The sequence below is a fragment of the Hipposideros armiger genome, unplaced genomic scaffold (genome assembly GCF_001890085.2).
Source record: "Hipposideros armiger isolate ML-2016 unplaced genomic scaffold, ASM189008v1 scaffold_118, whole genome shotgun sequence".
In the NCBI taxonomy this organism is placed as follows: Eukaryota; Metazoa; Chordata; class Mammalia; order Chiroptera; family Hipposideridae; genus Hipposideros; species Hipposideros armiger.
In genome coordinates this window covers 314,572-330,808 of record NW_017731468.1, presented here as the reverse complement: position 1 = coordinate 330,808, position 16,237 = coordinate 314,572, and the positions used below count along the sequence as shown (strand labels likewise).

Below are 16,237 nucleotides of genomic sequence, written 5' to 3'. Positions count from 1 at the left end.
GGCTTTTTTTATATTTTAGAATATAACCTTTTCACAAATATTTCTCCCAGTTCAATCTGTTTTTCTTAAATTATGTGACTTATTGACAAAGACATTTCTAGTTCTTAGTCAATTCTTTATTCTTCACTTTTCTGTTGCTTTTACACTTAGAAAAACCCTTTTCCATTCTGAAATACAATATTTATTTTATCTCTATTTTTAAAACCTTTAAAAAAAACATAAACTTGTCATCAAAATTAACTCTAGATGAATTCAAAACTCTGAAGTAAGGCTCTGTCTTTATTCTCACAGCTTTTTTACATATAAGTGCTACACATTTCTTGAAGGATATTCCTAGATACTTTATATATGTGACTGTATCCATTTTATCCTTTTATCCATTTGATTTTCTAACTAGGAAAGGTTCTAGAATCTTGACTTTTTAATATTTCCAACTACTTTGCTATAAGTTGAGTATCTTGGATTTTATAGATAAAAAAGCACGTCACCTAAAAAATAATAATTTCTAGCATTGTTTCAATCTTATTTCATTGCCATTATGCATGATATTTATTAGTTTGTTGGCTTTAGATTTTACCATGTTAAAGATGCATCCATTTATTCTTTAATATTTTTAATATATTAATATATTTAATAATAAATGACATATAAACTTTTTTTTCAAAATGGTAACATACTATACATACTGTTCTGTGCCTTAATTTTAATTTACATCTTGGAGACTACCCCACATTAGTATATGAAGAACTTCATATTTTTTTAACAGTTTTATGGATACTCCATTATTTATTTAACCAATCCCCTAATGAAGGACATTACAAAGCTGGTTCCAATTTCTTACTATTACAAACAAGCTACAATGAAGAATATCCTCCTGTAAATGTGAGTACATCTGTGTCTAAATTTAAACAAATGGAATTGCTTGGTCAAATAGTATGTATGTGCATTTATAACTTTGACAGACCAAAGGACTGCTTAGTTTGTTCTTTCGCTTTTTGCCTTACCATAAAATATTTATTATGAAAACTTATTTTATTCTTAATGCCCCTAGATGTCACTATAACTCACAAAATAAATATTATAAAAAAATTATGAATCCAGTGGCTTTTCCATAAAATTAAATTATAGCATCTATGTAAAGATATTCTGTTTTACTAAAGCAAAAAATATCTACACCTTTTATATACATCAGATATTTAAACAATCATACCCAATTTTTGAAGTCTGTCCCATATCCTGTGAGCCAATTCTGTTCTCTCTGAGAGCTTCAGTTCAGGCAAGAGAGAGCCACAGCTGCGCAGCAGAAGCAAGGCTTGGTTACCACCTGGGCAACCTAGGAAAAAAGGTGAACAGATAACGTTTAGCATAGTACCAATACCATACAAACATCAAGCCTTAAACTGAAACCTATAAATATTCAAAAATCTCCTGCCTCCTTAAAAATATTGAGAGTACCTGTAAACTGAAAAAAATCCTATCCTGATCCACAAGCATAATGTACAATGTTACTAAAAATTCTAAGTTTCTAAAAATTCGCCTCTTTTCTTAAGGCAGCTACAGTTATGAATCTATTTAATCTGCAAGACTATAGAATAAAAAATACAAAAACCTAATTTATATGCAGTGCTTACTGCAATTCAAAGGCTAAGCTTCTCAGTATCTTATGAAATAGTACAAAGCAGTAAAATTAAACCCATGAAAATCCATTTTAGGTTTATAAACAGTCACAAAATATAAACCTCCTTCTTCCTTTATCCATGTCCTTTATCTACATGTCCCTGAAAGCTGACTTTAGAAAAACAAACCACTTATTGTATGATTCCATTTATATGAAGTATCCAGAATAAGCATATCGATAGGGTAGAAAGTACAGTAGCGGTTGTGTAAGGATGGGAGGGTTTTGGAGGCTGATGGGGGTATGGAGGTTTCTTTCTGGGGAGACAAAAATGTTCTGAAATTGACTGTGATAGTTGTACAATTCTGTATAGATCAAAGAGAGAAAATGAAAAACAGTATTTAAATGCACATTGATTACAACTGACACTTCTTTGGTATCCCTCATCATTAGTCTATAGCTTCTTAATGTGACTGAAATCCATGATGGGCTTTAGGAAGCCAGTGAATGCTCTGAAACTACATATATGTGTGTTTGCATGTGGGTTTTGTAGGGTGGGGTAGTAGAGGGCCTACAAGCTTCCATCAAATTATCAAAGTTGCATAAATGACTCTAATATATTTTAATACCTAAGTGAAAGTAAAAGGGAAATAATTACCAGTGTTTCTGGGAGTCTGTTATATGTGATCATAGGGAAACCTGACAATGAAAGGTAAGAAAAACTAATATCTTCCAAGAAAATTTACCACTGGAAGTAACTCTTTCATAAAATCTGGAAAGCAAAAGGGCAATTATTATTTGACTTCAAAATAAACATCTGAAATAAAATGTTTTAGTTACTCCAAGCTTTGTGCTGATGAGTTGGAAAGGCAAGAAAGACCACAATCATAACATAAAATCATGATCAACAGAAATAACAAAAAGTATTAAATAATGTGCTCCATAATAAGCTTGCCCCAAGTAAGTATTTATGAAGAAGTTCAACTGTTTGAACAGAAAATTTCAAATACCTGAGGTACAGGTGTTATCAAAGACTTTTTGTAGAAGAGTCTTTGGGATGCGGCCAGTTCTTCGGACAGAATTGTCTAGTCTCATCAGAGCCCAATCAAATTGACTAGCATTCCTTTTTTGAAAAGAAGTGGGCTCCTCTTGGAGATAGTTTTTCTCAGCAGCAATGGCATACAGCCTCTCTTGGCTCAGTAGCCCTCTATAAAATGAAACACAATTAATAATAAATTAAGTCAACTACTATCCATACAGGTCATCTTTTTGAGCAAAATTTATGCAAAGCTTTTTTATAAGTTACTAAATGCATAACTCATAGTGCAATAGCATTTTTACTTTTATTTTAAATAAAATCACATGCACATATACAAACTGTATATGCAAATAAATCTCTTGAATAATTATTTGACAGTGTCTTGATAACCCTCCATATCGAATCATTTCAAACTAGACAATAACACGGTGTGTTTTAAGTGTTTTTTAATCTCCCTTAACCAAAGCCATAAAAAATAAAACTAGATTTCTGGTGTTAAACATCATTAATTTTCGGGAAGTCAAAGGAAAAAAATGTTTATCAGTTAGGTAATGTCAGACTAGTGCATGTGTGTTTATAAAAGAGTAAACCTTTAAACCATTCAATATTTTAATAGTACAGGTCTCACATGCAAGCCAAGTGCTCTAAAACATGAAATCAGAGGCATTCCATGCTGTAGAAATACAAGCTGCACCTGATTTATAAATATCAAACTTAAAAATAATCCTTATGTGTGAAAGAAACCGTCATAAATTTCTGAAATGAATTTAAACTTTCTCTGCACATATATTATTTTCACAAAATTTCTAAGATTTACATATTTACTCCAAAATATTTTAAACTTTCCAATAGCAGCCAGTAAGTAAAAACAACTAAATAATAAACACTAAGTATATATTGACTGAGCATAATGTAAAAATACTCTACTTATTAATCCAAGAATGTCTTCAGGATTACAAATACATTTTTCTGGCATGTGTGTATTTTTATCAGAGTCAATTACCAAAATAAACATTTCTATAGTAATAAGTTTAATAATAAAACTGTTTATTTCCTATCCTATGTCATTAACCTGGAAAACCAGTCACAAATTGAATGATTAAGTATGCGATGTTCAAGAAAGCTACACGGGTGGTAGTTTCACCACAAGGTCATGTAAAACAGGCAGTAACTGATACTCGACTAGAAATGCTAACACTGGGATCTGGGACAAATCACAACCACTCTGGCCATCAATGATTCCACCTAAGTAAGTAAATAGAACGGAATAAAAAATAAAATGGAGAAAATCAGGATACTAAGACAACGTCTTATCTTTGTAAACTTAATGTTCAGTACATTGTAGATGGCTAGTTGATTCTAGCCATCTAAATTTGTTAAGTGAGCTAAATTAATCAAATGCTAGATTATTACCTACACACCACAGAAGATACCCTTTTACATATATTTATTTGTCCCTTATTTTCAAAGGTTTTCTCTAGCCATTAATCTGGCTACTGGCTCAGTTGCTACTAAACTAGGCCTTTGTTAGTCAGGCAAATAAATACAAAAGGACCTTATTTGAAATCACCCAGAACAATGTCAAGTTCAGGTGAGTGTGCTGACTAATGTAGATTTCAAAATAGTAGAAGTATATTTGCCTAAGTTTTTTACACAAACCAAATCTAATAAACTGTGAAAGAGCATTAAAAAATAAGACCTTTGCTAAAGTGCAGTTTTAAAATGTAAGATCAGAGAAACACAAATAAAATTCAGGCAGAAGACAGAGATGTTATAATAAACCAGCACAGCATTCTGAACCATCTAAAGCTAATTTTTCTTACAAGTAAATCTTTAATGCAGCTAAGTCTCCTTCACATACGTGCGTGAAGAACAGCTTGACTTTCATTAGCTAAGTTGAAATATAAATCTACTATAACATAAGCTGGGGTGGGGGAAGGATTACATATTTAAGCCAAAGGATTCTTCGGTCTTCGAAAAGATTCGCCAATGCTTCCCCACATGGCAGTGCTTTCTACATTTATTATTTGACCCAGAATTTATTTTTAAATTCACTTGAACACACCCTGAAGGAAACAAGAGTTTCATAGCCTGGAACATTAGGTCTGTCGTGATAGAAAGGAAAGAACAAGTTCAGGGGCGGAAGCATGCAAGAGGCACCTACCCATCAGGCTGGCACTGGCCGGAACGCACTGCCTCCAAATTCTGAGGACCAAAATTGATGTAACCATGTAAGGGAGAATTATTTTATCATCTCATCAAAGTGTTATAAAGGGCTCAGGAGTTCCCTCCCGAGACTGTGGCACTCCACTAATATTCAGGTTACCCATGAATTTCCTCACAAAACCTGGCATTTAAAAAGTTACTTTTCTTGGTATTTTTAATTGGTGGTGGTGGTTTTTACTTTGATTCTTTAGTACAACAAATAACAATTATAGAGTTGAGTGTCTATATTTCAAAAAGGTACCAGGACTGCATTATAAGCAGGCTTCCATGGGACTCCCCTTTTAAGCCTCTACCATTTTTAAATTAATACTTTACTTTTCAAAGCATTTTTAACTTTACAGAAAAATTGTCCAGAAAGTAGTTTCCATATACCTTCTTCCCCCTCCACTTTCTCCTATTACCATCATGTACTAGTGGGATACATTTGTTACAAATTATGACCAATACTGATTATCATTAAGTCTATAGTTTAATAGAGTTCAGTGTGTACACAGCTATAAGTTTTAACAAATAGATGACATGCAATACAATAGCATACAAGTTTCATTGTCCTAGAAATGCCCTGCGCTACCCCCTCTTCCTGAACCCCTGGCAATCACTTTTTCCTTGCCTTTTCCAGAATGTCATACAGTTGGATCATACAGTATGTGGCTTTTTTCAGACTGGCTTCTTTCATCTAGCATACATTTAAGGTTCCTCCATGTCTTTTGGTGGCTTGATAGCTCATTTCTTATTAGTGCTAAATAATATTCCATCATATGGATGTAGCACAATTTGTTTATCCTATTAAAGGATGCATTGGTTGCTTCCAATTTGGGGCAATTATGAATAAAGCTCTATAATCATGTGTGTGCAGGTTTCTGTGTGGACATGCATTTTCAGCTCATTTGGGTAAATGTCTAGGAGTGTGATTGCTGGGTCATATGGTAAACTTATGTTTATTTAGCTTTGTAAGAAACTGCCAAACTATCTTCTAAAATGGCTGTATCATTTTGCATTCCCACCAGCAACAAATGTGAGTTCCCTATTGCCCCATATCCTTACCAGCATTTTGTGCCGTAGGTATTTTGGATTTTAGCCATTCTAATAGGTATGTAGTGGTATCTAATTGCTGTTTTAATTTGCAATTCCCTAACGACATATGATGTTGAGTATCTTTTCACATGCTTTTTATCTTTTGTATGTTTTCCTTGGTGAATCGTGTATTCAGAACTTCTGCCCATTTTTCAGCTGGGTCATTAAGTGTCTCACTGTTGAGTTTTCAGAGTTCTTTGTATGTTTTGGATAGTCTCAGTGTTTATTTTTTCAAGTAAACTTTTTATTGAAGTGTTATTCATTTCTTTTTAACTTCAAACTAATCACACACGTTCTTAAAACTCTCCCTTCCCTCTTCTCTTCTTCACTGCAGTTATAAACCAGTTCAGCATCACTTTGGAGCTATCATATACATGATAAAATAGGTTATAATCAGTAGTTCATGTTTATTTGCATTTAATTATACATGCTAGGAATAGGAAATTATGGCTATAATCCTCATTTCACAGATAAGAAAACTGAAGCAACTTGCTCAAAGTCACAGTAAAAGCTAGTTAATGGCAGGATGGCAAGGCCAAAATTGGTACTCGGATAGTCTCATTCTGAAATGAGTTCAATACAGTAAAAGGGCATGAAGGAAACTACCGTATTTGCCGGCGTATAAGACGATTTTTTGGCCCTGAAAAATATGCCTCCAAGTGGGGGGTCGTCTTATACGCCAGGTACACTTCAGATAGACTGCCCATAGTGCTTGCCCCGTGCCATAGTGGCCTCCCGATGCCCGCCCACTTCATTCCACATACCGTTCAGGCATCAGCAGCGCTGCTTGGGTGTATGCTCGGCTGTTACGCGATTTTGCTGTTATGCGATTTTACCACACTCGCAAAATCGCACACAGCCGACCATATAACAAACTCTGTATTTTGAGTTAGGGAAATGTTAGGGGGTCGTCTTATACGCCGAGTCGTCTTATACGCCAGCAAATACGGTAATCTGGCTGCAATAAGGGGTTCACAATGGAAAATAGTAAAAACAAAACCTAGACAGGGTGGGTGAGACTAGATAATGGAAAGCCTCCAATGGCTGATAAGTGATTTGGATTTTATGATATGCGTATTATAAAACTACTGATTTTCATAAAGCTGCTCTCAGCTTATTTTGTTGTATCACTCTGTAGTGATTGGGGATCTCCAACATCTCTTATGTTCTCACCAATCCCTTATTTTTTAACTATTCCACTTGTGTTTTCTTCAGCTTGTTGATATGATTGATTACATTCATTGGTTTTCAAGTGTTGAGCCAGCCCTGCATACCTGAAATAGACCCATCTTGGTCACAATATGTAATTCTTTTTATACATTTTACACATATACTGATTCTACTTGTTTAAAATGTTAAAAGTTCAAAAAGATAATGACTCCTCTTAGATGTGGTTGGTACTCCTTTCAAATTTCTCCATTGCTACGTCATTCCCTCGAGCTCAAAATCTTAGGATAATTATTTTATTGCTCAAAATCCCTCTCACCCCTCACGCCCCATCGGTTGAGTCCTTCCCAACAAGGCAGAACACTTAGCAGACCAAGTGCGTGAGCAACAGATGGGGTGAGGTGGGAGAGGAAGGCTGACTGAATCATGAAGAATTCTGAAAGAGCCTGCGTTTGATTCTAGATACAGACTTTATTTCAGGTGCAGAACTGTATCCGAACTCTCTTGAAGGTTTATAAGTAGAAGTTGTGGCATGATCTATTTCTGTTTTTGAAAAGACCCATCTAGCTGTTGGGTGGAGAATAAATTCGAGGGTAGCAAGAGTTAAAATAGAGACACCATTAAGGAAGCGGTTGCAGTTGTCCAGATGACAGACTAATAGCTGCTTCGGCCACAGTGGACAGTGGAGATGGGACAAAAATACCTATCACCAAGGCCCCCCGCTGATTTAACTATAAATTCCAGGCAACAAGTAACACCACACAACTTGTTAATTGTTACCTCTATGTAGTGAAGAAAATTTCACGTAAAAGAACTTACTTAATCCTCTGTATACATCCTATCCTATTACGTATCATTGTCATTAACACTTGATCAGCACAATCCTAAGAGGCAAAAACAGAAGGCTCCACGGCATAATGGTAAACCGCCATCTTTAAAAGCGTGGGCTTGGGCCGGCCGAGTGGCTCGTTGGTTAAGAGTTGGCTTGGGAGCGTGAGCTCTGAGCAGCAAGGCCGCCGGTTCGGATCCCACATGGGCCAGTAACGCTGCGCTCTCTACAGCTAAAATGGTGAACAACAGCTCGACCTGGAGCTGGGATGCCATGAGTGCTGGCAACGGCGTAGGCCACAGTGGGGCTGCCGTGAGCCGCTGTGAGCAGCCATCCAATGGCCGGCAACTGATCTGCCTCAGCCAGGAAGAGCGCAATGATGATACCAACATGGGCCAGTGAAGCAACGTCCTCCACAACTAGATTGAAGAACAAAAGGACAGCGACTTGTCTGCTCCCCATCCCCGATTCCCCCAACGCTGTTCCCTCCCCCCAACTCCCCAATAAAATCTTAAAAAAAAAAAAAAAAAAAAGAGCATGGGCTTGAGTCCTACAGACCGGCCTGAGTTCAAGTCTCTGCCATTTATAAGGTGTGTGTGTGACTTTGGCCAAGGTACTGTAATTGTCTCCAAATCTGTAAAATCTGAGAGATAACAGTATTTACTTCACAGAGATATCACAAAGATTAATTGAGACATGCAGTGTTTCCCAAAATATCACACTTCTGCTAGGGAAGGTGATTTCAGATATCATATAGACAGGTTTTCCATTTCGGTAGGTCTATTTATTTTAATAAACATTTAAAAATAACTATCAAGCAAGCTCTTTATTATACTAGCATTCTCACTTAAGACAAAATTAAGTTATAAAAATGTCAGTTTAAACCTAAAACCAATGTCAAGAAAAATATTAAATGTAAATAATGGTTTAGGTAGTGCTCAGATTTGGCAAAAAATCTGAAGGCAATACACAAATGCCCAAAGTTTGGGCAACACTGAGAAAGTATACATAAAGGACTCGGCAAAGTAAGCGTAATAAATTTTAACTACATATTTACTAGAGCTTTTTCTTCCTTTTAAAATGTATTAGCAGAAAGCATAAGACTTATTTTAAAAGGTCTATTCAAATCCAAGCTACATTACTGAACAGCTATGTGACTCTAGGAAAGGTATTTGGTCTAAGCATTATTAGTTCCCTCATCAGAAAAAAATTACTTACCTTGTAAAGATCACATTAAAAACACATGATTCCTAACAAAGCAGCACTCAACAAAGCTCTTATTATGGAATGTACTCAATAAACATTTGTTGGTTGATCTTTTTTTCTCATCTTTTGTAGAGCTCTCACAATAAACATTCTCCCTGAACTTTTTTGCAAGACCTTGATTCTCCAAAAAGTCTCGCCCAGTTAAGCTGTCCCCCAAACACAGCTTTATGCTTTATGGTAAGTAACAGAATTTTAGAGTGAAAAAGCCACTTATAACCCTTCCACACTCTGATAAGTCTCCTGGCTTGAAACACCAATGCCATTCCTTTCCCCCTATGCATAGGCCCCTCCACCTCAGGCTCCTCCAGTCCAAAGTGATGTCTCTCATTTATGACAAGAAATGATGAAGAATCAGTTAACCAGGTTGGGACCTATGATGTGACATGGAGCAAGATGCTCTTCAGAATCTATAGTGAGAGTGGCATGGACTAGATTACTCTAAAGAGCCCTCCCAGTGTACACATTTTGAGATCTTGTCATGTGCTTACTGACCTGTGATAGACAATCTTTAATTCCTAAATTTATAAGGTAACATGACCTTTCTTTTCAAAAAATATTATGTACACCTAAAATAACATATTCAAAACATTTCAGACTGGGAATCACAGTTTCTACAGTTGAATCCCAACTGGAGATGCTGGATAAATTATTTCACCCTTTTAAGCCTCAGGTTCCTACTTTGGACTATTAACCCACAGAAGATGAAATGTACATGTGATGTATCCATACAAACACTTTAAAGTGGTAAAGATCTACAACTAAAGGTACTACTGTTTATACTAATCTCCAAATCTACTGTTCCTACTTCTGCTAACATCCTTTCCAATCTCCTGTTCTCTCTCTCTCTCAAGAACTAAAGGAAATGCCTTCTCTTCAGTTCGCACCACTTAGTTGAGGCACTATTATTAGCCGTTGTCTGCAGAATCCCCGTTGTTCCTAACTGGTCTGTCCATCTCCAGCCTCTTTCTCTCCATTAGTCCAGGTAAACTTTGTCAAGGTCTGTATCTACCTCTCAACACCCTCCAATGCCTTCCAACCGCCAAATGACCAACTTTCTAATCGACCTTGGTAGCTTCCAGGAATCAAATGGCCTTTGCAGTATCAACTTCCACCACATCCCATCCAGCCCACACAGCCACACAGGACGAAAGTACAGCCTCAGAGTCTCGTCATGTTCTTCTCTTTCCAGTGGAGCACTCTGGGTACTCATTACCATGTGTCCTCTTAAAACTCAAGTGGTCCCCTACCACCAAACACGTGTGACTGCTCTTCTCTCTGACATACACAGTACATTCCTCTCCTATGGAGAGCACATATGTAACAGCTGAACATATGTGTGCCTGTCATAGCCTCTGTAATTGATAAACTTATACACACAGGGAACAGAGGCCCAATCGCAACCCCCGAGGACCCAGAGACTTAGTATTTGTTGAGAAGATTGTTTTCCCCTGAGAGGTAAAGAAGAGGAAGTTTTCCTTCCTTCCAATGTTAGAGTCACATCACTTTGTCATAAGGCAATATGATCTTCACCTTTAAGTCAATCTTCAATCTAAATCCACTTCCAAACTGATTTAGCTCAAAGCTTATCTTTCCTCTGAAGCACACAAGTAATATTCTAAACAAAACTCATGCGAAATATATAAGCAGTGTTAGATCCAAAAGTGTGAGGAAAAAAGTGTAAGAAAGCAAAGTGCTCTCCCACCTCCCCATAGAGCAGTGGTTCTCAACCTGTGGGACGCGACCCCTTTGGGGGTTGAATGACTCTTTCACAGGGGTCGCCTAAGACCATCGGAAAACAAAAAGGTGTTTACATTATGATTCATAACAGTAGCAAAATTACAGTTATAGAGTAGCAACGAAAATAATTTTATGGTTGGGGGTTACCACAACATGAGGAACTGTATTAAGGGGTCGTGGCATTAGGAAGGTTGAGAACCGCTGCCATAGAGGAAGGGTAAGAGCTGGTTTTTAAGAGCAACTCTTTTGTTTAAAAAAAGTGCTGAAATAGGAAAATGGAGAGCAAGACCAAGAATATAAAAGAAAAGTATATACTTTTTGGTGCTTCAATTTTGAAAACATTAATAATTGTAATAATTTCACTCAATAATACTCATCTGTCCTTCTCAGACAGGACATTCCTGGAAATCAGTCAAGATCAGGGTGATTTGTGGAGATGAACTGCTCTACATGAATGGATTACACGTAAGTATTCTTTTCAAACTTCTTTGCATCTCATAATGTTCCTTCCTCAAAGTCAAAGATTTTCATTGATACACTCAACTCAGGCGAAAAGCATAAGAGCAAGATCCTGCCTTCAAGGGACTTACAGCCAGGTCTGGAGACTGGTGGATACACATGCAATCATGTTAATGGATGCTTTAGTGATTCAGGCTGTGAGAGAAAGCAGAAGAAAGGAGCGGTCAGAAAGGAGAAGCCATCAAGAAAGATTTAACAGAGAAGAACACCTGAGAGGGGGAAGGAGAGGCACCCCAAAAGTGAACACCCTATTCAAAGGCAGGGAGATGTACACCATGGCCCATCAGAGCCTTGCTGGTCCACAGATTAGCAGCACCTTTATCACCTGGGGGCTTGTTAGGAATGCAGAATCTCAGCCCCCTACCTAGACCTACAAAATCAAAATCTACGTTTTTTTAACAAGATCCTCAAGAAATTCTCGTGCTCACTGCCGTTTCAGCAGCCCTGCTGACTTTGAAGTGGTAGTTTGGTATGGTTAGAATACAGGATGCCACGGGAAGGAACTCGTAAAAGGCGAGGCTCCAGAGGCATCCCCAGGTCACGAAGCACCTTATTCTGGCGCTACTGGGAGCTACCAGAGTCTAACTGTAAGTGATCCGGAGTGCTCTCTGGGTGATAGAATTAAGAGTGAGTTTTAGTTTATTGCTTTTCCCTGTATTTTGCAATTGTTCCTCAAAGCACAAATTTTATAATTTAAAAATACACAATAAATATACAACAAAAATTAATATAGTTAATACAAAAAAACTGACATACAATAACGATGAGTAAACAAGACAATGATGGCTTTCGCAGGGGTGACTGCAGTGGGTAGAAGGGTGAATGTGGAGTGCTGAAATGAAGGAGATAGGAGCACAGACAAGGAAGAGAGACTGAGAAACATGTAGAGAAAGTCCCGAGTCCCAGGGAAGGCTTTGCTTTACAGGTGGGAAAGATCTGGGCATGCTTACAGGCTGAGGGATAGGCGACTGTATAGAAAAAAAGTGTTCATACTGCAGCAGAAAAAAGGAACAAATACTTCTTTTATTACTTGCTATGAGCTGAGCGCATAGTGATGAACAAGACAAAGTTCTGCTCTCATGCAACTCATTTTCTACTAAGAAAACAGAAAAAATAAACATTATCAGACAAGTGAAACATGCCATGATAAAACTAAAATAGGGTAGTTTTTTAGATTGGGTGTTAAGGTAAGGCTTCTCTGAAGACAGAGCATTTGAGTCCCGAATAAGAAATCAACTTGACAAAGGGGGAAGGCCTGTTACCTCTGAGGACCAAAGAGGTTAGGTAAGATTAAGCAGCCAAGTAAGTGGAGCCCAGGTGTGAGGAACACCCAGCCCTTTTCTACTAGATTGTGTTCTCTCTGTTGTTTCCCTCGAATGTGAACATGAACAACGGACATGAACCATAACAATGACCCTCCTCCGGCCTCACAGGGATGTTAAGGACTAGAAACATAAGAGTAGTTAGCATGACTTTTTCACAAGAAACTCTTCAAAAGCCAAGAAACGTACTTCTGCAAAAGCAGAGGCGAAACTTCTGAAGGTTAACTACTGAGGCCTAATGAGAAAACCTGGGCAGGTTCCAGGTTACAAGTAGCCTACATTCCAAATTTTTATAACTAAGTTGTTAAGAAGTCATAAAATATTTCCTCCACATAATTTTATGCAGAGAATAGGTTTCCAGGCTGATCCACAAAGACCCATGTAATCAGTTATTACTATTATAATAACTAATAAAGCACTTGCTAGGTACCAGGCCTCACTTTAAATGCTTTACATACAATACTACCAACATTATTACTACTCCCATCTTATAACGAAGTTAACTGAGGCCTGGAGATGTCAGGTAATTTGTCCCATAGCATTATGCAAATAGGCCTGCAGTCCAGCCCTGGCCTATTCCAGATCCTTAGCTCTTAGTCTTTATGCTGTCTCCCAAAATACCTTTACTTTAAACATCAGTCTTTCAAAATCAGTTTTTCTACAATTCTAAAACCTCGGCGCCCATCTCCCCTTCTCAGAATACGATGCAAATTAACAATTTCATCAAGTTTCCCTATCCCCTCGCCCACCAAAGTACATACCAAACCAATCTCCTGATAAATCTCAATCCATGAGGGCATTTATTCACACGTTTGACACCCACTGGGAATTTAACTTGCCTTCACATCCGCAGATCCCCCCACGGAGTGCTTTGCACTTATTCACTCCTGACACTAAGAGCTTACTGTGGCAATTCCCAACCCATATCATACCCTCGTGAATTCTGAGAGGAAAACTCCTTTCAGGATAAGTCAGACAAAAGCCCAAACTGATCATAAACGTCCATCTCCAAGCTATCCCCAGTTCACCCAAAATTCCCAACCTATCCTCCCCTCCCCTCCCCAATGAAAATCTCGAAATCCAAGTCCTAGATGGTTACTGACCACCAATAGTGCTTGCACGTGGACAGCACCCAAGCCGATTCATCCTAAGGAGAGAAATAACCCCTGACCCTCGCGGCAGCCTCACAGGCCGTAAGTAGCCCGAGGGCAGGACCGAAGCCGGAAGCAAGCCATGCCTGCGGCCATGACCTTCTGAAGACAACCCAGTCACCTAAAATCCCCCAGTGGGGTGCTTAGTCCAAGCCCCCGGGACGCTTGGCCCTGCAACGGCAAAAATGGCATGGAAAGGGCACAAGAGGGACCCGTCCCCCGGCAGCGTCAGCAACCCCAGGGGACGCCCACGCTGGAGGCGAGCTGGGGAAGTGCCTGGGCACTCACCCGGCGACAGGCCCAGCACGAGCGGCGGGCTGACGGAGGGCAGCGTGCGGCCGGCCCGGGCCGCCAGCGAGGAGGCGCAGGGAAATCGGGAATCGCGGGGCCGCCCCGGCACGGAGGAACCAACGAGCCGATCTCAGCAGGGCTGCCATGGCTCGGTTGTCCCCACTGCAGGCTGCACGTTTGGCTAGAAGGACAGGGGGAGCACGTGACCGCGGGGTCGCCCGGCGCGGGAGAGACCAAAGGCCGAGCGCGCCAGATGTAGGAGGAGGCCAGGGTTGTTTTAGCTTGGAAGATGTTAAAACCTGTTTCACTGAGGACATCTGAGCCCCATACCCCGTTTGTAAGACAACCTGGCTCGATTCATTATTTAAGGAGGCTTCTTTCCGTCTTAGGTCCTGCATCTCAGCATTTTAAAGCACTCCGCCCCCTGAGCTTTTCAGTTGGTAGAGTCGGAAGAGGTCGACTCCTCCCAGGTTAGCGCAGGGGCTTGCGGGGGGCCAACCAGCAAGAACCCCCGGGAACTCCTGAGAAGGGCCGACTATGAAGATCCCGGAGTGCGGAGCCGTTCTCTGCGGAGTGCTTGCTGTTGCTGCTGGCGTTCAGCAGTTCCTGCTCTGCGCCGAAGTTGCCGCGCTGATAGGAACGTACCATGGCGCTCAGAAATGTGGGACAGAAGAAACGTTGAGGAACTATGCACTGCGCTAGGAGCCTCCAAGGATAACTATAATGTGATTTGTGTTATTGGAGCCAGGGGACAGTGTAGTTATATGTATAGGTCCAACCCTAAGTCGATAAGCAGTACTTAGTTTTAAGAAATAGATGGATCGTAACAAAGGTCTTATAGTTTTAAAGCCGGAACTGAACTTATCTTCCCCAACTCCCACGCTGCCCTTTCCTACAGTAAATGGCACCAGCATCGGAGGTAATGGTATGATTAAGAGTCTGGAGCCAAATCTGGGGATAAAACAGGAGGCCCTTGCCTTCACAGGGTTTACAGTCTGGAAGGGTTCCCTGTGCACACGTGGGAAGAAGCACTTCCTCTTTACCTATCAGTGTCTTACCGATTCCCAGGTGGACTCTCAGACGTTTCCCCTGGAAGCCCTCCATGGTAACTTCCTGTTTGGTTGTTTATCCCACCGGACATTGAGCTCCTAGAGAGCAGGGACTGTGTGACCTTTTCTTGTAGCCCAAGCACATACTCAGTGCCAGGCTCGCAGGAGGTTGCATTCCGTATTTACTGAATAAAGGTGTATTTTGAGATTATCTAGCTCATCTTCCACAGATAAGGAAAAGGAAATCCCCCCCAAAAAGTTAAATGATTTACTCTGGGTTATACTATTAGGCATTAAGAATATAATTTATTCGCTCATTCAACACTGATTTATTAAACACATATTCATGGCCAGGCACTATTTGAGATGAGGGTACAGCAGAGAACAAAACAGACCAAGCCTGGGCTCTCAGCATTCCAAAGTTTAGTTCCAGGAAGACAGCTAAAAGCTGATATAAGGTAAATCAAGGTAAAGGGATTAATGTTACCCTACAGCCGATTCTTAGACCACCCCCTCTGCATTAACCTCTGACCCATTAGTCGAGAGAGTGTCTCTGAAAACTGAGGCCGGATGGAATGATATCTGTAAAGCTCTCTCTCGGGGGCGTCTCCGGTTTGACTGGGACCTGATGGAATTATATCAGTTGTCTCCCCTGGGAGGACATGTAATTATGTCCTGGGGCACTGTGGTGGAGTACGAAGGCATAGCCTTTGCTGAAGTACAATGGGGAAAAGGTCAATGGAAAAGGCCTTAAGGCACACAAGATTACATGATTAATGACTCACAACATAGCAGTTTACTTCCTTAAAAATTATCAATAAAAACCATGCATTGACCCGATTCGGTGGCTCAGTCTAACTCTCTGAAGGCTGAGTCCCTTGGTCTCGCACTTAAATCTTACTTCTGTCTCTGTCTCTTTATTCAATCTGCGTCGACCCTCTCGTGTCCCATT

At 39.6% G+C, this 16,237-nt stretch overlaps 1 protein-coding gene across 2 annotated transcripts in view; it reads right to left on the bottom strand.

Moving 5' to 3' along the window:
• The window catches only part of LRPPRC (leucine rich pentatricopeptide repeat containing), a 94,288-nt gene extending 79,854 nt beyond the window's left edge, over positions 1–14,434 (bottom strand). The window contains exons 1-3 of one of the 2 annotated variants that reach the window (XM_019647950.1): positions 14,234–14,434; positions 2,626–2,822; positions 1,211–1,333 (exon numbers count right to left, since the gene is read on the bottom strand). In XM_019647950.1, coding sequence (XP_019503495.1) covers positions 1,211–1,333; positions 2,626–2,822; positions 14,234–14,382 — 469 coding nt within the window. In that variant the 5' untranslated portion in view covers positions 14,383–14,434. Of the gene's footprint in view, positions 1–1,210; positions 1,334–2,625; positions 2,823–11,543; positions 11,597–14,233 lie in introns of those variants that run through there. The other variant, XM_019647951.1, reaches the window with a different exon arrangement.
• Between the last annotated feature and the right edge of the window lie 1,803 nt (positions 14,435–16,237).